The sequence below is a fragment of the Podarcis raffonei genome, chromosome 14, assembly GCF_027172205.1.
Source record: "Podarcis raffonei isolate rPodRaf1 chromosome 14, rPodRaf1.pri, whole genome shotgun sequence".
Lineage (NCBI taxonomy): Eukaryota > Metazoa > Chordata > Lepidosauria > Squamata > Lacertidae > Podarcis > Podarcis raffonei.
This window is the reverse complement of record NC_070615.1, coordinates 4,908,951-4,926,071: the sequence shown is the minus strand read 5'-3', so window position 1 is coordinate 4,926,071 and position 17,121 is coordinate 4,908,951. Positions and strand designations below refer to the sequence as shown.

The 17,121-nt window shown below is 43.9% G+C and overlaps 1 protein-coding gene across 26 annotated transcripts in view; it reads right to left on the bottom strand.

Annotated features, from left to right (window-relative positions):
• Positions 1-6,412: 6,412 nt before the first annotated feature.
• TPM1 (tropomyosin 1) overlaps positions 6,413-17,121 on the bottom strand; it is a 32,831-nt gene continuing 22,122 nt past the window's right edge. For 7 of the 26 annotated variants that reach the window (XM_053365951.1, XM_053365950.1, XM_053365966.1 and 4 more), the window contains one exon: positions 6,413-7,432. In XM_053365951.1, the coding sequence (XP_053221926.1) occupies positions 7,350-7,432 (83 nt within the window). In that variant the 3' untranslated portion in view covers positions 6,413-7,349. Of the gene's footprint in view, positions 7,433-8,764; positions 8,845-13,304; positions 13,651-16,113; positions 16,197-17,121 lie in introns of those variants that run through there. The other 19 variants (XM_053365958.1, XM_053365957.1, XM_053365956.1 and 16 more) reach the window with 4 other exon arrangements.

The window sequence follows — 17,121 nt, the reverse complement described above, 5'->3', positions numbered from 1 at the left end:
TTTGGCTATTAACAGTTTATCCTGTACCATAAAGTAGTGCAGAATCCAGGAAATATAGACTAACAAATTCTTGCATCCTTCCCCGTGTCCAGTGATGTTTTGAACTATGGAGCTGGGCTCCAAGCCAGACCAAACCACTTTCAGATGTGCAATCAAATGCAGACCAGGTGGGATTCATTTCAGCATTTGTTGTTTTAATTCTCATTACTATTTTCCCAATAAAACAGAGTCATTTATCAAATGCCAAATTCATATCCAACACAGAGAAAGTCTGGATTCACTTAAGAGCATTTTACTTTGGCAGATTACTTACAGCAACAGTATTGAATGCACAGCGGCGGAGCCTGGCTTCCCAGTGCCCAGGGCTTGGAGGGCACCATGAGGAAGACGCCGATGGAGAGGCGCATGCCCTTCTCAACCGGATTGGACTGATTGGAAGTGCGCCTGCCTCTTGCATCCTCATGTCGCTCTCCCAGCGCAGGGAAGAAATGAGCAGGACGCAGCAGGGGAGGCGCACACTCTTCCAGTCAGCCAGGTGGGGAAGTGCACTCACCTGCCGGATGCCAGCCCTGCTGCCCTTCCAACCCTGAAAGCTGGGTGATGCTTCCCTCAATGAGGGATCCTGTCGTGGGGGCACCTCGTTGTGATCCCTCCCAAAATGCGCCTGTGGCCACAAGTCTCCCTTCACTCTAGGCCACTGCGACTGCATTGTGTTGATAGTCCTTTCCATTTGAATTGTGGTGGAATGATTTCTTGGGCTCAGCCTTTGCTCCGGACTTTTTTGGGGAGATAGGTTTCCAAGCAGCATGGAAATAAGCATAACTCTTCCTTTGCCCTATTTGCATTATGCCATAGGTAGCCAAAGTTGCACGTTCAGGATGTTTTGGGCCTGCAACTCTCATCAACCCTGACCACTAGTACTGCTGGCTTGGTCTCCTGGGAGTTTTGCCCTTCTTTGTGTCCCTAAGCTGTCTGTGAAAGTCCCAGTTCCAGTCCAATAGCTTTTGGTACCGAAACTTCAAATGGCAACTTCCCCCTCACTATAACAGGCACACAATCCATCGAGAAGGCCCCTTGTGCAAAGCCTACACCAACTGCTGTGGACCTGTACAAGGTGAAAAAAGTAGTAAAGATTTAAAAATATGGCAGATATGCCTGGAAATATGCTGCCTGGTGCCCCGAGAAGCCCCTTCCCAGAGAGAGGATCTCATCTGCACAGGGATGGTGCTCAGCAGCTCTTCGTAATATTTTGAATTACTATGACTTTATATTGTTGCTTTATGTTATTGTGTGTTGTTGCTTTATGTTATTATCTGTTGTTATTATCTGTTGTTGCTTTATGTTAGTGTTTGATAATATAGTGATTGCAGTGTGTGTGTAATTTTTATTTTAAATTTTGTTTTGCAATTTCAAATAAACATTTTACATACTTTAACATATCCAGTGACTTCCCTTCTTCTCTTTCCATGGTTCATTTTGCATATCTTAGTAAAGGTAAAGGTACCCCTGCCCGTACGGGCCAGTCTTGACAGACTCTGGGGTTGTGCGCCCATCTCACTTAAGAGGCCAGGGGCCAGCGCTGTTCGGAGACACTTCCGGGTCACGTGGCCAGCGTGACAAAGTTGCATCTGGCGAGCCAGCGCAGCACATGGAAACGCCGTTTACCTTCCCGCCAGTAAGCGGTCCCTATTTATCTACTTGCACCTGGGGGTGCTTTCGAACTGCTAGGTTGGCAGGCGCTGGGACCGAGCAACGGGAGCGCACCCCACTGCGGGGATTCGAACCGCCGACCTTTCGATCGGCAAGCCCTAGGCGCTGAGGCTAACCACAGCGCCACCCGCGTCCCATATCTTACACCCCTGCATATTTTACAATAACTATTCCAATTGGTTTTCCACTATTACATCTATGAAAAATTATTTACTCTGTTGAATTTATCTCAATGGTGCCAGCGTTTTCAGCTGTACAGTTATTTTCCATATATTCAATAAACATTTTCCAATCTTATTTAAACGCATGTTCTTCATGCTCTCTTATTCTATATGTCAAATCTGCAAGTTGTGCATCTTCTGTCAACTTAAATTGCCAATCTTCTTTAGTTGGGAGCTCACTCACTTTCCATTTTTGGGCTAACGAAACATGGGCTGCAGTTGTTGCGTACATAAATAAACTTTTCTAACACCTGGGGATTTCAGTCTGAGTTATCCACAACAGAAAGCACTCCAGGTGTTGTTGTTTTTTTGAGGGGGAATAAATTTAAACATTTTTTTTCAGTTCATTATAAATCACTTTCCAATACTTTTTTACCTTCATTGTTTGTTGTTTTTTAATGCTATGATTATTGTGAGCCGCTTTGATATCAACATTTGTTGTGGGAAAGGCGGAATATAAATATTAAATCAAAATCCCATCACGTGCAGCATGACCAGTGGTCAGGGCTGAGGAACTTAAGTTCAAAACATCTGAAGGGCAACAGGCTGATCTGTAGAAACATGTTACAGAAAACTTTAAAGTTCTGCTGTTCAGAGATACAAAAATGGAATGTGTGTTGGCACTTAAGAATTATAGGCAGGCAGGAGGTGTCATCTAAAACACTGGGGTGGGGGGCAGATCTGGGTAGACTACTCTTAATCCTGCTCTTGTACTCCTTACTATAAGAAAATAGTATGATGATGCCAGCATTTCCAGTAATGAAAGAAAAGAGCCTTTTTCCAAAAGCAGAGCTCTCTTTCCAAACTGCCCAAAGAGCTGACAGCCTCACTGATTACAGATTCCAGTCATTAACTGCCCCATGTTGATATACTTCTGACTTTAAACTCTTCTGGCAACATAAGACTTTCAATATTTGCTTCATGCAATGAATTCAGGAAGAAAGTTTTACAGGTTTCCTCTGTGAAAGGGCTTCTTCAGAATGTTCCCCAAAGAATGCAATAGAATAGAAAGTCATATGCTTCGTAGAAACTCTTCATGTTGGGACTTCCGGGTTGGTGCCTCTGGCAATGGGGGAGTTCCTCTGATCGGGAGGAACTTGCCCCGTAGGAATTTGGGTCTGTACCGCCACGGCGAAGGCGGAGACCCGTAAAAATCACAGGCGGGAGAAGCCTGTGAACGTGGGATTCAGCGGGCACCTTTTGTGCCTCCCCTACTCGCGGGGAAACCCGGTTTCGGGGATCCGGAGTGACGTGGGGTGAGCGGCGCGGTGCTTTGAATCGTCTGCTTTTTCCACGGAGCGAAGCCGCATAGCTGTTGCCGGAGAGCACTGACTTTTTCTTGTGGACAATTGGACTCTAAAGTAACTACCCGTGAGTAGAGCTGAAGTGGGAGAATTGGATTTTTAAACGTTTAATTTGGCATCGAAACGGGGAGGTTCAACACAGGAAGTCCGCCTCCCCCTTTTGTAAATAAATTAAAGCAGTAAGTCTGTAAGCTGAAGTCTTGGAAACCCTTTTGCAAAACGACTAAAATCTCCATCGGCAAAGAACTAAGCCCCCCCTTTTTGGAGACAGGAGAAGAGGGGGGGGAAGTGGTGGACTGAATATGCCTGTACCAGGAGAGAGCTAAGAGAGTTAAAATACCGCTGCTCTGACCCTGGAAACGGGCTGCCAGCAGGATCGATGGCTTTTGGAATGTTCATTGACAGGTAGCGAAATAAGAGAATACATTGTTTCTACTGTTCCCGGCTGCTTTTAAAGGGGAGTAAAAGTAACTGAAAACTCAAACTAACTTTGGATTATTGGAACATTGTTTAAAAGAGGACAGTACTGACTAATACAAATAGAAACTGTTTCCCCTAGTGGAAGTTTTTGAAATTGGTTGTTCCATAGGAGCTGGGCTAGGGGAATTTCCAGCTGCAAGATAAGAAATGTGAGACTCTGGGATTGACCTTGAGTCTCTTAAGTGTTATGGCAAATGGAAAGGAAAAAATAGACGAAATGTCGACAGAAGAGGCCTTAGCAGTCGCATTATTGAAAATAAACGATTTGCTGGAACAGCTTCACAAGAAAACAGATTTGATGAATGTGGAAGTAAACGTTGCAAATATTAAAATAGACTTAATGGCAGAAAGTTTAAATAATCTGGGACAAAAGGTGAATACTAATACAGAAACCATCCAGAAATTAATACAGGAATCTACTCTGATACGGCAAACTGCAGATGAAGTTAAGGAGAAAAGCCTTGCTGCTGAATTTAAAGCAATTCAACTGGAGAGGGAGAGAGTTCCATCCATACAAGGACAAATTGATGAACATAAGCTGACATTTGTTATGACTGAACTTAAAGAAAAACAGATGAATTTGAGGATCAGAGCCCTACTTGAGGAAAAGGAAAGTTTGACTGAGTTCCAGGAGGAGACAGGACTAACATCGGTGGAGAAAGAGAGGTTTTTGGGGGTTAGTATGACCGTCAGAAATGTGAGTTTATTCAAGGACAACTGTGAAGGAAGTTGGATTGAAGAGAAGGGGGATTTGGAAATATGGCCAAATCTGAAGCTGTTATTGTTGGGTCGAGTTGCTGTGGTGGGAATGAGGGTTGCTGTGGATGGGATGGATTGTTCCAGGAGGTGGCAGAGGGATGTTTCTAGATTTGTTTGGCAGGGCAGGAAGCCACGAGTAAAATTTAAGATATTGACGGATACCAAAGAAGGAGGTGGACCTGCCCTGCCAGACCCTAAACTTTGTTGTGATCCATCTGCCTTTTGCTGGCTGAGAGAATGGTTGCTGCTTGAAAGCACTGAAGGGTTAGACAATGGCAGATGAAGTTGATAGACTATATGGAATTGGTAGAAATGACTGGCAAGATCCGAGACCAGGGAGAAGAGTCGGGGGAAGAAGACTGGAAAAAGTTTAAAGACTATTTATAGAAATATGGTAAAATTAATGAATGTTAGAAGAATGTTGGAATGAAGTTATATGGCTTTAGTAGAAATGTTATAAGGAATTAAGTATAAATAGATTAATAGAAAATTAAAGGAAAAAATAAGGCAAGAATGTGTTAAGATAATTATAGGATAGAAAACAGAGGAAGATGGAAAGGAATTGCTGAAACAATAAATAGAAGTGGAATACAAAAAGGGAGGTGTGAGGAGGTCGTTGGAAATAAGCGAATGAAAGATAGGATACTGAAAATGTTTGTGGTGTTTTTAAATTGTTTTTGTTTGTTTTTGTTTTGTATGTAGTGTTTTTGTATTGTATTTGTATTGTTCTTTTTTCTTTTTTCTTGTAGTGTTGTGTTGTGTTGAAGTTGTTTGAAAAGTAATAAATATCATTAAAAAAAGAAGAAGAAACTCTTCATGTTGTTCCTGAGCTGCTGATCAGATCACCAGTCCAATAAGGATTTCCTTCGGGCTCGATGCCAAGCTGCTGCCTTAGAGTGTTGTGGGGTTGTAGGGTTTCGGGGGGCGGCAGAGGCTTAGGATAGGAAGTGCCCAAAGTAAAATAAAAACCACCCACACTTCCTAGCAGGATGGCAGCAGCCTCCTTAGGCAGAGGCCTACATTCACCATGGAAAGCTGAGGTGCTTTGGCTTAAAAGTTAACAAAATGTTCCTGCTCCCTTTCCTGGAAATTCTAGCTGTATGCCACCATTTTTCTAGCTAAGGAAACACACAGCTAATATTTTCAAGGGGTGCAGAGGTAGGACATTTTCTGGGGTGATGTGTGCGCACGGAATTGCAACTCAACAGTGTGAGTGCCTGTCTTTAGGAATCCTCCATCATCCATGAGGAACCAGTGACCCTCCAGATGCTGCTCAACTCCCAACATCCATTATTCTCCAGGCAGCACAGCCAACGGTCAGGGTTGATAGAGAATTTTGGTTCAGCAACATATAGGGTGGCTGGGGCAACCCAGCCAGATGGGAAGGGTATAAATAATAATTATTATTATTAGAGAACCACAAATCCTTTGCACAACTTACAGCCTTTAGTTTCTCCACCTGCCCTTGTTAACACACTTGTTTCAGCAGCATCCACCTTTACTCCAGGGGAAAGTCAGGCTCTCTACTTCCCCTACCCCCAATTCACTGCTGAGGGCTAGCAGCATACCATAAGGTCTCCAGATCTGCCTTGACTCATGCATGCAATGGGTGACACCTCTCCAAGACTAAAAAGCTGCTGGATTGTGGTGAATATGTGAACTGTGGTCCATGGCACTCATCCATGCTTCATACAGACTCCTCACCACCACCCCCAAATTACTTTTCACTTAGGCATTATACCTCCCCCCCCCCCAATTTTTGACAGAACCTTTAAAAGGATCTGAAGTTGAGGATTAAGTTTGCTGGACCCCCCATTTTCCATCCTACGTCTTGCCAGTGCTGGAACGATGACACCCTTCCTCCTGTTTCCATCACCACACAGAAAAGCTGCATGCACAAAACCCGTAAGATGGGAAAATAAAGATCACAAGGCAGCATGTTTTTACAAAATGTCCTAGAGTGCTTGTTCTTTTATTCTATTATCAATTATACAATGTTTACATACAGATACGTTTTTTTTAAAACTGCTAAAAAAAAGTGTGTCAAACAAACATGTGGCAAATACCAAATGTATTTGATTCCCTTGAGTTTCAGACAAAAACAGAGTTAACAACTGGAATCCATTGATGAAAAATGTTTGGTTTGTTCCCCAGTGCAGCGGATCTTAAGACGCTGCCATGGAATGAATTTTTGCAGACCAAAATGCTGCCTAACCATTTGTAGTGAGCTGTAAATTGCACGTTTTCAACTCAGGCATTAAATAGTTTAAAATGGAGCCCACAGGCCTGTTTTGTTCTCAAATGCAAAGGCCAGACCTTTGCAGCTTTAGGCATCTCCAAAGAAATCAAATTACTGAGCTGGACAAACCGCTGAGATTAAAGAAATACCATTCAAAGGACCACACAAGTACCTTTAGTTTCAAGGAATGTCAAACACACACGCCCCTCCTTGTTCCTCTCCTGAGTTTCTAACATCAATCTTTGTTTAATATCTAAGTTGGCTGGACAGGTGGAAGAGAACATTTCTGCCATCACCTGCCCCCTCCCCCCCACCCCCAGCAAAGGCTGCACACAATTTGCAGCACTGAATTCTACAAAACGGAGGCAACATTAGGGCCAGGAATATGGCACAGCTGATTCACAGCCACATGGAGCCTAACCCCATACATATACATATACATATACATATACATATATGTGTATATATGTTGTTTTCCCTGACTCCATGCCTGGGGTTTAGCAAGTGGACCTGTGAGTATAGCAACATGGGGGGACAGTAATAAAATAAAGACACATTTCAGGGTTTCATGGCAAGCAGGTGAAAAAATAAATCAAAACAAAGCTGACAGTGGTGTGGCCGCAGCTATGGTGGTTTTCACATGTTGTTTAGCTCCAGTAAAGTTTGATCCAGCATTTGATGCATATTGAGGTTCTCTTCTTTGGCATGTGCCACTTTCTCTGTTTTGGATTAGAAAAGTCAAGTTATGAAAAAAATGTCATTGTTTTATATTAATTGTACACAGGCAAATATCATTTGTAAATGAGCATGAAGGGTGCATGACCACGACATACTGTATTAGGATTAACAGTGACAAAGGCAACACACTTCAGAGCAGCCAGCAGCCCAAAAACACTTTTGCCAAATGAGAAGCGAGTTATCTGTTGGGTCCATCACCAAAGGAAGCAGCAGCCAAGAACTGGGACTTGTTTTGGCACAAAGACACCTGGCTCATATCATATCAAACATAACACCAAAGAACCAGGTGGTGGTGGGGAACTAAACAGAGTAAGTTATGCTACAACTTGGGGAGTGTTTTTTGTTTTAATCCTAGTGCCACCAAAAAAACCATCAACCTTATGTCACACGACGGCTGCCACAGAGTAATTCAATGAGCTTTCTCATTTTTCTTTAAAAAATAGTAATAGAGAAAGGTACAAAAGAATGTCAGGCAGCCAGTTCCAGGGAAAGTCCAGGAGGAAATGCAAACATGTTCTTAAAAATGCTGATGACAAGACTTCAGAAGCAGTTCTACCCATTTGATATTTAACTACCAGAAAAGGAAAGCTGGGAGGGGGGGAACAGTTTGACTGTATGGAAAAAAACCCCAGTTGACTTATTTTTTACAGCAGCCTTCCAACCTCCCCCCGCAAAAGAAAAAGAAAGAAAAAGAAAGAAAGAGTTTTACAACAGTTCTTAGTTTTGTTACATGCACACTTTGTAGGACAGCCACTAAACACGCTTCAGTGATGCTGACATAAGCACAGAAACTGCAGGACCACATACAACCAAACAGTAACAGTGACCTTGTTATGATGCAAGCGTACCTTTAAACTGACCTGAGGTTCTCAATAACGGCCTCTTCTTTAGGTGGGTAGTTTAACCCATAAACAAAAGCTGTTTTTACCGGGACTCAAACTTATGGGGTTCAGATTCCAAATAAACAGCTGGGAGTATATTTGATTTGAGATCTTTTAAATAAAAGATTCAGGTTTCCAAGTTCTCTCTGCTCCCACCTCTGTGTGTTACTAGTAAAAACTCCACTCTAAGAGGAAGGCTGCTTGATTTCCTCTCTGTGAAATTATCACCAGGCGTATAGCTGGCCTTCAAACAATAAAGGAAAAGTTCTAAACAGAGCACAACTGATCGGTGAAATTTTAAAATGTCCCTAAGTCAAGCCAGTTTCACCTCCAACAATCACCGAAGCAATATTTCTTACTTGCACAGGACTCTTGCATATTTCAATATCAACTGAATCACAAGCACATTTGTTAGAAAGGGTTGTTTCCTACTAAAGCTTAATCCTCGTTCAGGGCCAACTTTAGTTCGTTAGTTAGACGGCGGTTTTGCTCAAGCTGCTGGTAGAGGTGGTCTGTGCAAGTCAGCAAGCGAATCAGGAGAAAAAAGGAGGAGGAAGAGGCAGAAGGAACAGAAGGTTAGAGACAGACCAAAAAATTAACCAGAAAAATCACCCCATGCAGACAGCTCAGTAGCCAGAAAGACATTGGAAAAGTGCACGAATTTTGAGCAACCCTGAGATGAAAACACAGACTTCAAAAGCTCAAACACGTCCCAGTGTTAGTGATAGCCCAGGTGCTGTTGGACTACAACTCCCATCAGCCCTGACCATTAGCCAAGTTAGCTGGGACACATGGAAGCTGGAGTCCAGTAACAGCTGGAGGTCCCTCATGTTCTTGTTACAGGCGTGACAGAATCCCAGCCAGGAAGAAAAGCCTACTCTCAAAGGTGGGCAATGCGCTCACTGCCAATAACCATGTTAGAAGATGACTGTTCATAAATTGGAGAACCACCATTGCTTTCTGCAGTGGGGGACGGTGGCATAGCATGCACCGGGGCTCGGCAGCACCATTAAGGGTGGCAGGCCAGGAGATGGCCAAGTATCAGGCTTGGGGCACCATTCAGAAGACAGTCTTTCCCACACTGGCCAACCAAAATCTTCCGCCCCGTAATTCATCCCAGCTTTCCACACCTCTGAGTTGTTCCAGAGCCCTGAACAGAAGCCTTGCCCTATAGCAGCTTCCTGATGTCCTAGGAGGCTGTGGCATTTCCCTGGCAATGTAAAGGCTGCAGCCGGACTTTATTTGTGGCTAACTTTTTCAAACGTTTCTCTGACACATTTCTCTGAACTTTCTCCCACTGATTTCTCCCACCTTCTTCAAGGAGCTCGAAATGGTGTACAGGGTTCTCCCTCTTTCCATTTTATCCTCACAGCAACCCTGTGAGGTTAGGCTGAGAGGCAGCAAATTGAACCCTGGTCAAACTAAGGCCCAGGGGCTGGATGCGGCCCAATTGCCTTCTAAATCTGGCCCACGGACAGTCCAGGAATCAGCGCGTTTTACATGAGTAAAATGTGTCCTTTTATTTAAAATGCATCTCTGGGTTATTTGTGGGGCATAGGAATTCATTATTCTTTTTTCAAAATATAGTCTGGCCCCCCACAAGGTCTGAGGGACAGTGGACCGGCCCCCTGCTGAAAGTTTGCTGACCCCTGAAAGTCCAACCCTCTAACCACTGCCCCATGGCGGCTCCATTGTTGAACAGAGAGCACCCAGAAGCCTCTATGACAAGAGCCAAGTGAGACAGGCTTTCCTGCTTGTATGAAAAGACCCCTTTATGGTCTCTTTATAGTGGCCAGACAAAGGGCAGGGTCTTGGATGCATCATTCAAAAAGAAGTTTCTGGACAGCTCTTCACTGCCTCCTTTTATCCCTAGAAGAACCTCAAATATCCCATAAGATATGCATCTGTTTATGAGACTGCATTTTTGTAACATGCCCTGCAAATGAGGGTAAATAAACTGGACAGAATATGACCACAGGAATCATATTGCCGGGAGATACGTTTGTTGTGATGACTTTCAGTACTTCAGCTGCCCTTTTATATTTCTTTAAGTCATTTGTTGGTAATTTGTAATGTAATTGTTATATGTAATTTATTGGCATTGAACTGTATGTCCCGATTCTTTTACGTAACATGTTGCTTTGAGATTTTGATACAAGGCGATGAACAAGCTAAATACATAAATGACCATGGAGAGGCTAAGGCTTGCCCCTACACTGTTTTCTCAATATATTTCAAGTACCAGTATATAAAAATAATAACAGTTAACACATTTATGGTTAACCAGCGAACTAAACAAACATAGAAGCCTAGTACCAAAAGTGTGACACAGAAGTGAAATAAGTCATGATAACAATAGAACAAAACTGGTAACATGTCCATTTTCATTGATGAAATTAATTTGCGCTACCACGAAACCATCCATGTATTATGAAGCAGAATCAATTCTCACAAGAAACTTTGCCAAGTCATTGTGTCCTTTGGCGTGTATCAGTGAGATCATACATCTGTTAAGTATCATGTACATGAGTGAAATATGTGTCCAAGTGGCTCGCTCAAATCAAGGTCCAATGGACCAGTTATTTCCAATAGCTATGGAGGAAGCCACCAGCCTCAATTTCTCTTGCTTTGGTTGTTGGGACTCTCAATGAGCAGCTTAGTGTTGGGGTGCTAATAGAAAGGGCAGGCCTGTTGCAGCCTTCCAAACTTGGTGCTCTCCATATATTTTGAACTACAACTCCCATCAGCCCCGAGAACTTGCCCTGCTGGCTGGGGATTAATAGAGGTGTATTCCAAAACATCTAGAGGGTGCAAGTCTTATGTGAGAATGCCTTTTAGATATACTTTATTTGTATTCATATTTTTATCTTACTGCTATACACATTTATTTCTATACATAATTTCCCTCACATACTCTCCCTCTAAATAATATCAGAGCACTTACAAAAAAACAACAACAAATAAAATACAGTTTAAATAACATACATATTTAAAAACATTAAAGGTAAAGGGACCCCTGACTGTTAGGTCCAGTCGTGGCCAACTCTGGGGTTGCGGCGCTCATCTTGCTTTATTGGCCGAGGGAGCCGGTGTACAGCTTCTGGGTCATGTGGCCAGCATGACTAAGCCGCGTCTGGCAAAGCAGAGCAGCATACAGAAACACTGTTTACCTTCCCGCCAGAGCGGTAGCTATTTATCTACTTGCACTTTGACGTGCTTTCGAACTGCTAGGCGGGCAGGAGCAGGGACCGAGCAACGGGAGCTCACCCCATCGTGGGGATTCGAACTGCCGACCTTCTGATTGGCAAATCCTAGGTTCTGTGGTTTAACCCACAGCGCCACCCGCGTCCCTAAAACATTAAACCACTGTATAATTCTACCCACCATAGCCAGTAGAATCTATTATTATTCTAAGCTGGGGCCCTGGGAAAGCATGCAGGTCTTCAAGCAAGTTTTCATCAGCTAGCAAACTTCTACTGTAAGCATCTCAGAAGATGTGCATTACTTGATGATATGTAAATGTCACAAATAAATAAATAAGACTGGCCCGGTGACATGAAACACAATATACAGTTGTACATTTGGAAGTCAAACAGAATCTGTTCTAGAAGTCCATTCGGCTTCCAAAACGTTCAAAAACCAAAGTGCGGCTTATGATTGCCTGCAGGAAGCTCCTGCACCCCATTGGACGTCCTGTTGAATGTTCGGCTTCCAAAAGAACGTTCGAAAACTGTAACACTTCCTTCCAGGTTTCGATCATTCGGGAGCCAAGGCGTTTGAGATCCAAGCCACGACTGTACATATCTATTCAGAATTTGGTTACAAGTTTGTTTAATGGGATTACTCTCAAATAAGTGGGCATGCACCCACTTACTTGGGAGTAAGCAACACTGAATTCAGCTGCGTCTAGTTCCAAGCAGACATTAACAGGACTGCAATGTTAGCAATGTTTCTTCTCATATGAGTATTATGCTTTCCTCATTTATCTTCACATTGCATGGATGGCTTATGATGAAGATTCAAATAAAACCAAATTTTGCCAGCTAGCCACCAGTTAATTCTGGAGCATTTCCAATTTTCACAGATGAAACAATTATTGTATTGTACGTATCGTCACATTTTGTTATTGTCCTGTCCATATCATGACTTATTTCCATTTGATCACTCTTGCAGATTTGGAGTTGCTTGCCTGCCTAGGTCTTCAGAGGAAGACAACCATTTTGCAAGCCAAATACCACCCTGGCAACCAACTGGCCAACACCTTCACCAGTAGGCAAATGTTGCCAGCCAACAGCTACACTGGGCAATTCCCCAACCACAGACTGATCCATGATGGTCCAAACCAATATGAATTGTTCAGCCTGTGACATGTGAAAAATATATGTTCAAAAACCTTCTAATGAACACTTTGTACCTGACCAGCTGGGAAGAGAGGAGGGAGCCTATTAAAGAGCACTCTTCTCAGTCTCAGCTCTTTGCTCAATCTGGGTTTTCATCTTCCTTTGCTGGATGTGGTTCTACCACCTTCCCCTTTGATCGCCTCCAGAATCATAAGGGTTAGAACCGTGTTTATTTTTAAGTGGAAGCTGAGATTCTCAGAACACTCAGTTCTGAGAGCGTCCACACACAGAAGCCTGGCTAGTGGACTTTCACCATATGCAGAGACGCTTAGTTCTGAGCTGACAGCCTTCCAAATGCCCACACCTTTAAACAAATAGTTCTTAAGAATCCAGCCTATATTGTCTCACCTGGCTAAGAGGGAGAGAGAAGTCAAGGAAGAAAAAGGAAACTGGCTTTGTAAAGGAGACCCTTCCCCCACTCTTTCCACCCCAACAATGGGAGGGTTACACTATGGATGCTGCATTCTTGGATTAAAGACAGGAGGTTTGTGAAATGGGATGAGCGGGGAGGGTAGAGTGGAAGAAAGAGGCAAAAAATAAAACTAAAATAGAAAGTAAGAATAAATCCCTAATGGCGAGAAAGCAGATTTTTTTATTTTATTCATACTTGAAATGATGGAAATAAATAAAAGAAATAGCAAAAGAGATACAGCTTACACAGTGGGATTCTTTTTTTATTTTACACTGAAGGTTGGCCAGTTTCTGTACAGTCGAAAAGGCACAGAAGAGGGAGGAGAGAGGAAGAGACAGTGTTCACCCCACGTCCTGCGAGCAAAGGGAGAGCTAGGAGGAAAAGGTTAAAGGGAAACTGGGCGAGAAGGACAGGACCGTGTACTGAGAAACAGCCAGCAGCTTGGAAAAGATGGGTTGTCCAGCGTGACGAAGGTGTCTTTGGAGGAGTGAAGCAAAGACATTTATCTGCACAGAGATAAAAGAAAGGAAATAAAAAAAAAAGGCATCATGGATGGTGTGGAAAAGGAAGCAAGGGAGAGGAGCAAGACAGGAGAGAGGCAACAGGTCAGAGAAACAAAGCCGGCTTTGATCAGAAAGCTACTCCTGCTGTAATGACACATTTCACAGTTGGGGCTGTCTGCCCTCCCAAACTGGGGTGGGGTGGGGGGCTGCCAGAGCCAACATTATTCAGTACCTCCAAACACTGCACTCAGAACATGCCTTGCTCATCATGACAAATTTATGCAAATCAGCCTGGGAGGGAGGGGGCTTTGAGCTCATGGGCGTCTTAATTGCACCCCCCCACACACTTTAGAGTGACTGGGGTGACAAAGAAAATGACCGTCAGTGTAAGGGGTGCAGGGTTCGTTGGAGGGAAGAGGCCAATTGCCTCCACAAGCACTCTTGGCAGGTATTTCTTTTTAATATTCACAATTAATATTCACTTTCAAAACATATACAAAAAACGGTGTTAAATACATCTATTTCTGCAGCTTGATTCAGAGTAACTCTTGGCACACACCATTGAGTCAAAAGCAACCTGGTGCTCTCCAGATGTGTTGGACTCCCATCAGCCCCAGCCAGAATGGCCAATGGCCAGGAATAATGGGAGCTAGAGCCGAACTCCGCAGGGGGCAGACCAGGTTGGAGAAGGCTGGAAGACCCTCATCCACACACCTGCTATTTCAAGCCAGGCATATCCAACTTCCTCACCTGCCTTTTCCAAATTCCCTCTCAGGCAGGACCTGGAAAAAAATCTCTACTTTCTCTAGCCAAGAAGGTTATTGTGTTAGTGTGCAATGTTCAGTCAATACGCAGAAATTTAAAAGAAGCTAGCCATGCAATTTGGGAAGTAGGTTGAGATTTCCCCTTTGGCTGTTTTTAAATAAGTTAGCTAATTTCTTGTTACGAGTTCTCAGTACAGGACAGTTGACTTCTGCTCAGCATTTCTTAAGACATTAAAAAGCAAATCGACCCCACAGACTCAAACTCCCAGCAATTTCCACTATTTATGGGCTACTTGGGTGTTCTAAGACTCAGCTCTGCTGGTACATTATTTAAGCAATTTCTATGCCTTTTTTCCTTTCCCTAACGAAGGAATAATTATTTCAAAGAAACCTGCATTCCATCTTTAGACCATGCCCAATCAGTGGGAAGCAGGCAGAGTGTGAAAGCAGCAGCTCCCTTTGGCCGCTGGATTACACCAATCCTAAGACCCCAAGATCTCTCCACAGAAATAAGATATATGGACTGCAATAAACTGCAAACTCATCCTGAGCTGAATTTTTTTTGGGGGGGGTGAAGGAAGCCAAGATCACCTGATCTCTCACTTTAAAACTCCTTGCCATGTTCTGATAATCTGAGAGTCTGAAAAAAATGGGAAGATGTCACTGTTCTCCTAGTGTCCAGCCAGAGGCCTAATATGGGAAATCTGCAAAGCAGGATCCCAGCGCAACACAGCAACTCACCCCACTTGTGATTTGTAGCAACTGGTATTCAGAGGCATGTCTGTCCTGAATCTCCCAAGTGTCATTGAAGATCCCTGAGTGCTCCTGTTCAGCCCTTATTTCTCTTAAAGCAACATGCACCAAAGTCTGTTAACTACACTGAACCTCTTGCATAGCAGGAATGCACAAAATAGTGAAGCTAAATGATAGTGAGAAGCAGGATCCAATAAGTGTGTGGCTGTTTTTAAAAGCAGGTGGCCTGCAGGTTGCATAGTTTATCCAACCTGAAGTATGTCTACTAGGAAGTACATTCCACTGATTTCAACCGAGTTCATCTCCTAGTAGTGGAGGTTAGGAATGCAACCATAAAAACTTACTAAATTTGGGAACAGAACTTTAGAAATGCTGCAACAGAAGAGAACTTGAAGGAGAAACACCCCCAAAAGGGTGTAGGGAGAAAGCAGGATGGACACACACTTAGGTAAAAATGAGCCTTGTAGGAATGTCAGATAAATTCATCAATCCAAGCATGAAACTTGCCCACTCTTTATTGCGATAGAAAAAACTCAAAGACCATTGAATTTCCCTCTCGTTAAGAGAGTCTGGTAAGTTGCCCAGCAAAAAGAATTGCCCTGGGTGGCTGGGGGACCTCACAGCTGATTGCCAATAATTGTGTTATGAATTTGGCTGCCAGCCAATCTATTGCTGACTAGGAATGCCCTGTGCTCGATGAAACCACGAAACTGGCATGGAAATTATTAGGAGACATTTAACAAACTCTCCAAGATTTTAAAGGCTGGAAGCTTACTTTTATTTAAAACGTTTCCCCCCCACCCTAGATGCTTCCATCAGACCACAGCCATGCCAGCACCAGGCGTGTGGAGAGGCCAGCCCTGCACTAAAGAGTGAGCCAGTTTAACCTGCAAGGCTGCAGCAGCGAGGCGCCTCAGGGGCAGAGGGGCAGGCAGAAACAAGAGGCCAATTACATGGAAGTCATGTCGTTGAGAGCGTGATCCAGCTCCTCGCTGATGGCCTTGTACTTGAGTTTCTGAGCATACAACTCATCTGAGAGTCACCAAGGGGAAGGCAGAAGAAGTGGGAGGAGGAGGAGGCAGTGACCAAGGGTGATGTGGAAGCAAAACACCGTCCGGAAGTCATGGCAGCCAGGAGGGGAGAGATGGAGGTGTGTGGAAGGCGGCAGCGTGTGGCACAGGAAAGGTGTGAGAGAAAGCAAAAGAAAACAGATGAGTCAAATGGGTTCAAAAAGAATTCAAGCGGTGGAGTTGCTAGATGGGGGTAGAAATAATAACAATACAGCATTCCTCAGCGAGAAAATGGTGGGAAGCAAACATCAAAGTGATACTGCAAAAACTCTCCTAGATGCTGGCTTTCCATTAAACATGGATAAAACTTGTTCCTATTTTTCTACATGCATTTGAGCTGTTCCATCTCTGCAGCCAAAAGTTGTACAGTTTAGACCAGCCTTCTCCAAGCCAGTGCCCTCCAGATGCTTGGACTACAATATCAGCTCCAGCATGATGCAACTGTGCTGGCTTGGGGGTGTGTGTTAAGAGTTGTAGTCCAAAACATCTGGAGGGCACCAGGTTGAAGAAGTCTGTGGCCTAGACGCAGCTTGAAGCAGAAGTTGCACAGCCCCCCCAAGGAAGGCTTTCCTACCAGAAACACACTGGGGCACCAGCATTTCACCAGAGGGAACATTCTTCTCTAGGACTTGTCAAAGTCCTTCTCTCTCCTACTGCTCCTTCCGATTCTGTCATTGCATCAAGGGGCTTGAACTCTTGGACCTGGTGCCACTGTCACAGGGTCATATAGCAGATTGGCTCAGCGGAAAGAATAGTGCTGAGGCCCAAGGGGCTCTGAAACCAAACTCCTCCTTTCCCCCGGAGATGTAGGCCAGAAGCACCAGAACCCACAAGCTGGCAAAGTCCAAGTCCAAAACATTCTTCCAGTGTAACAGCAGACAACCCCT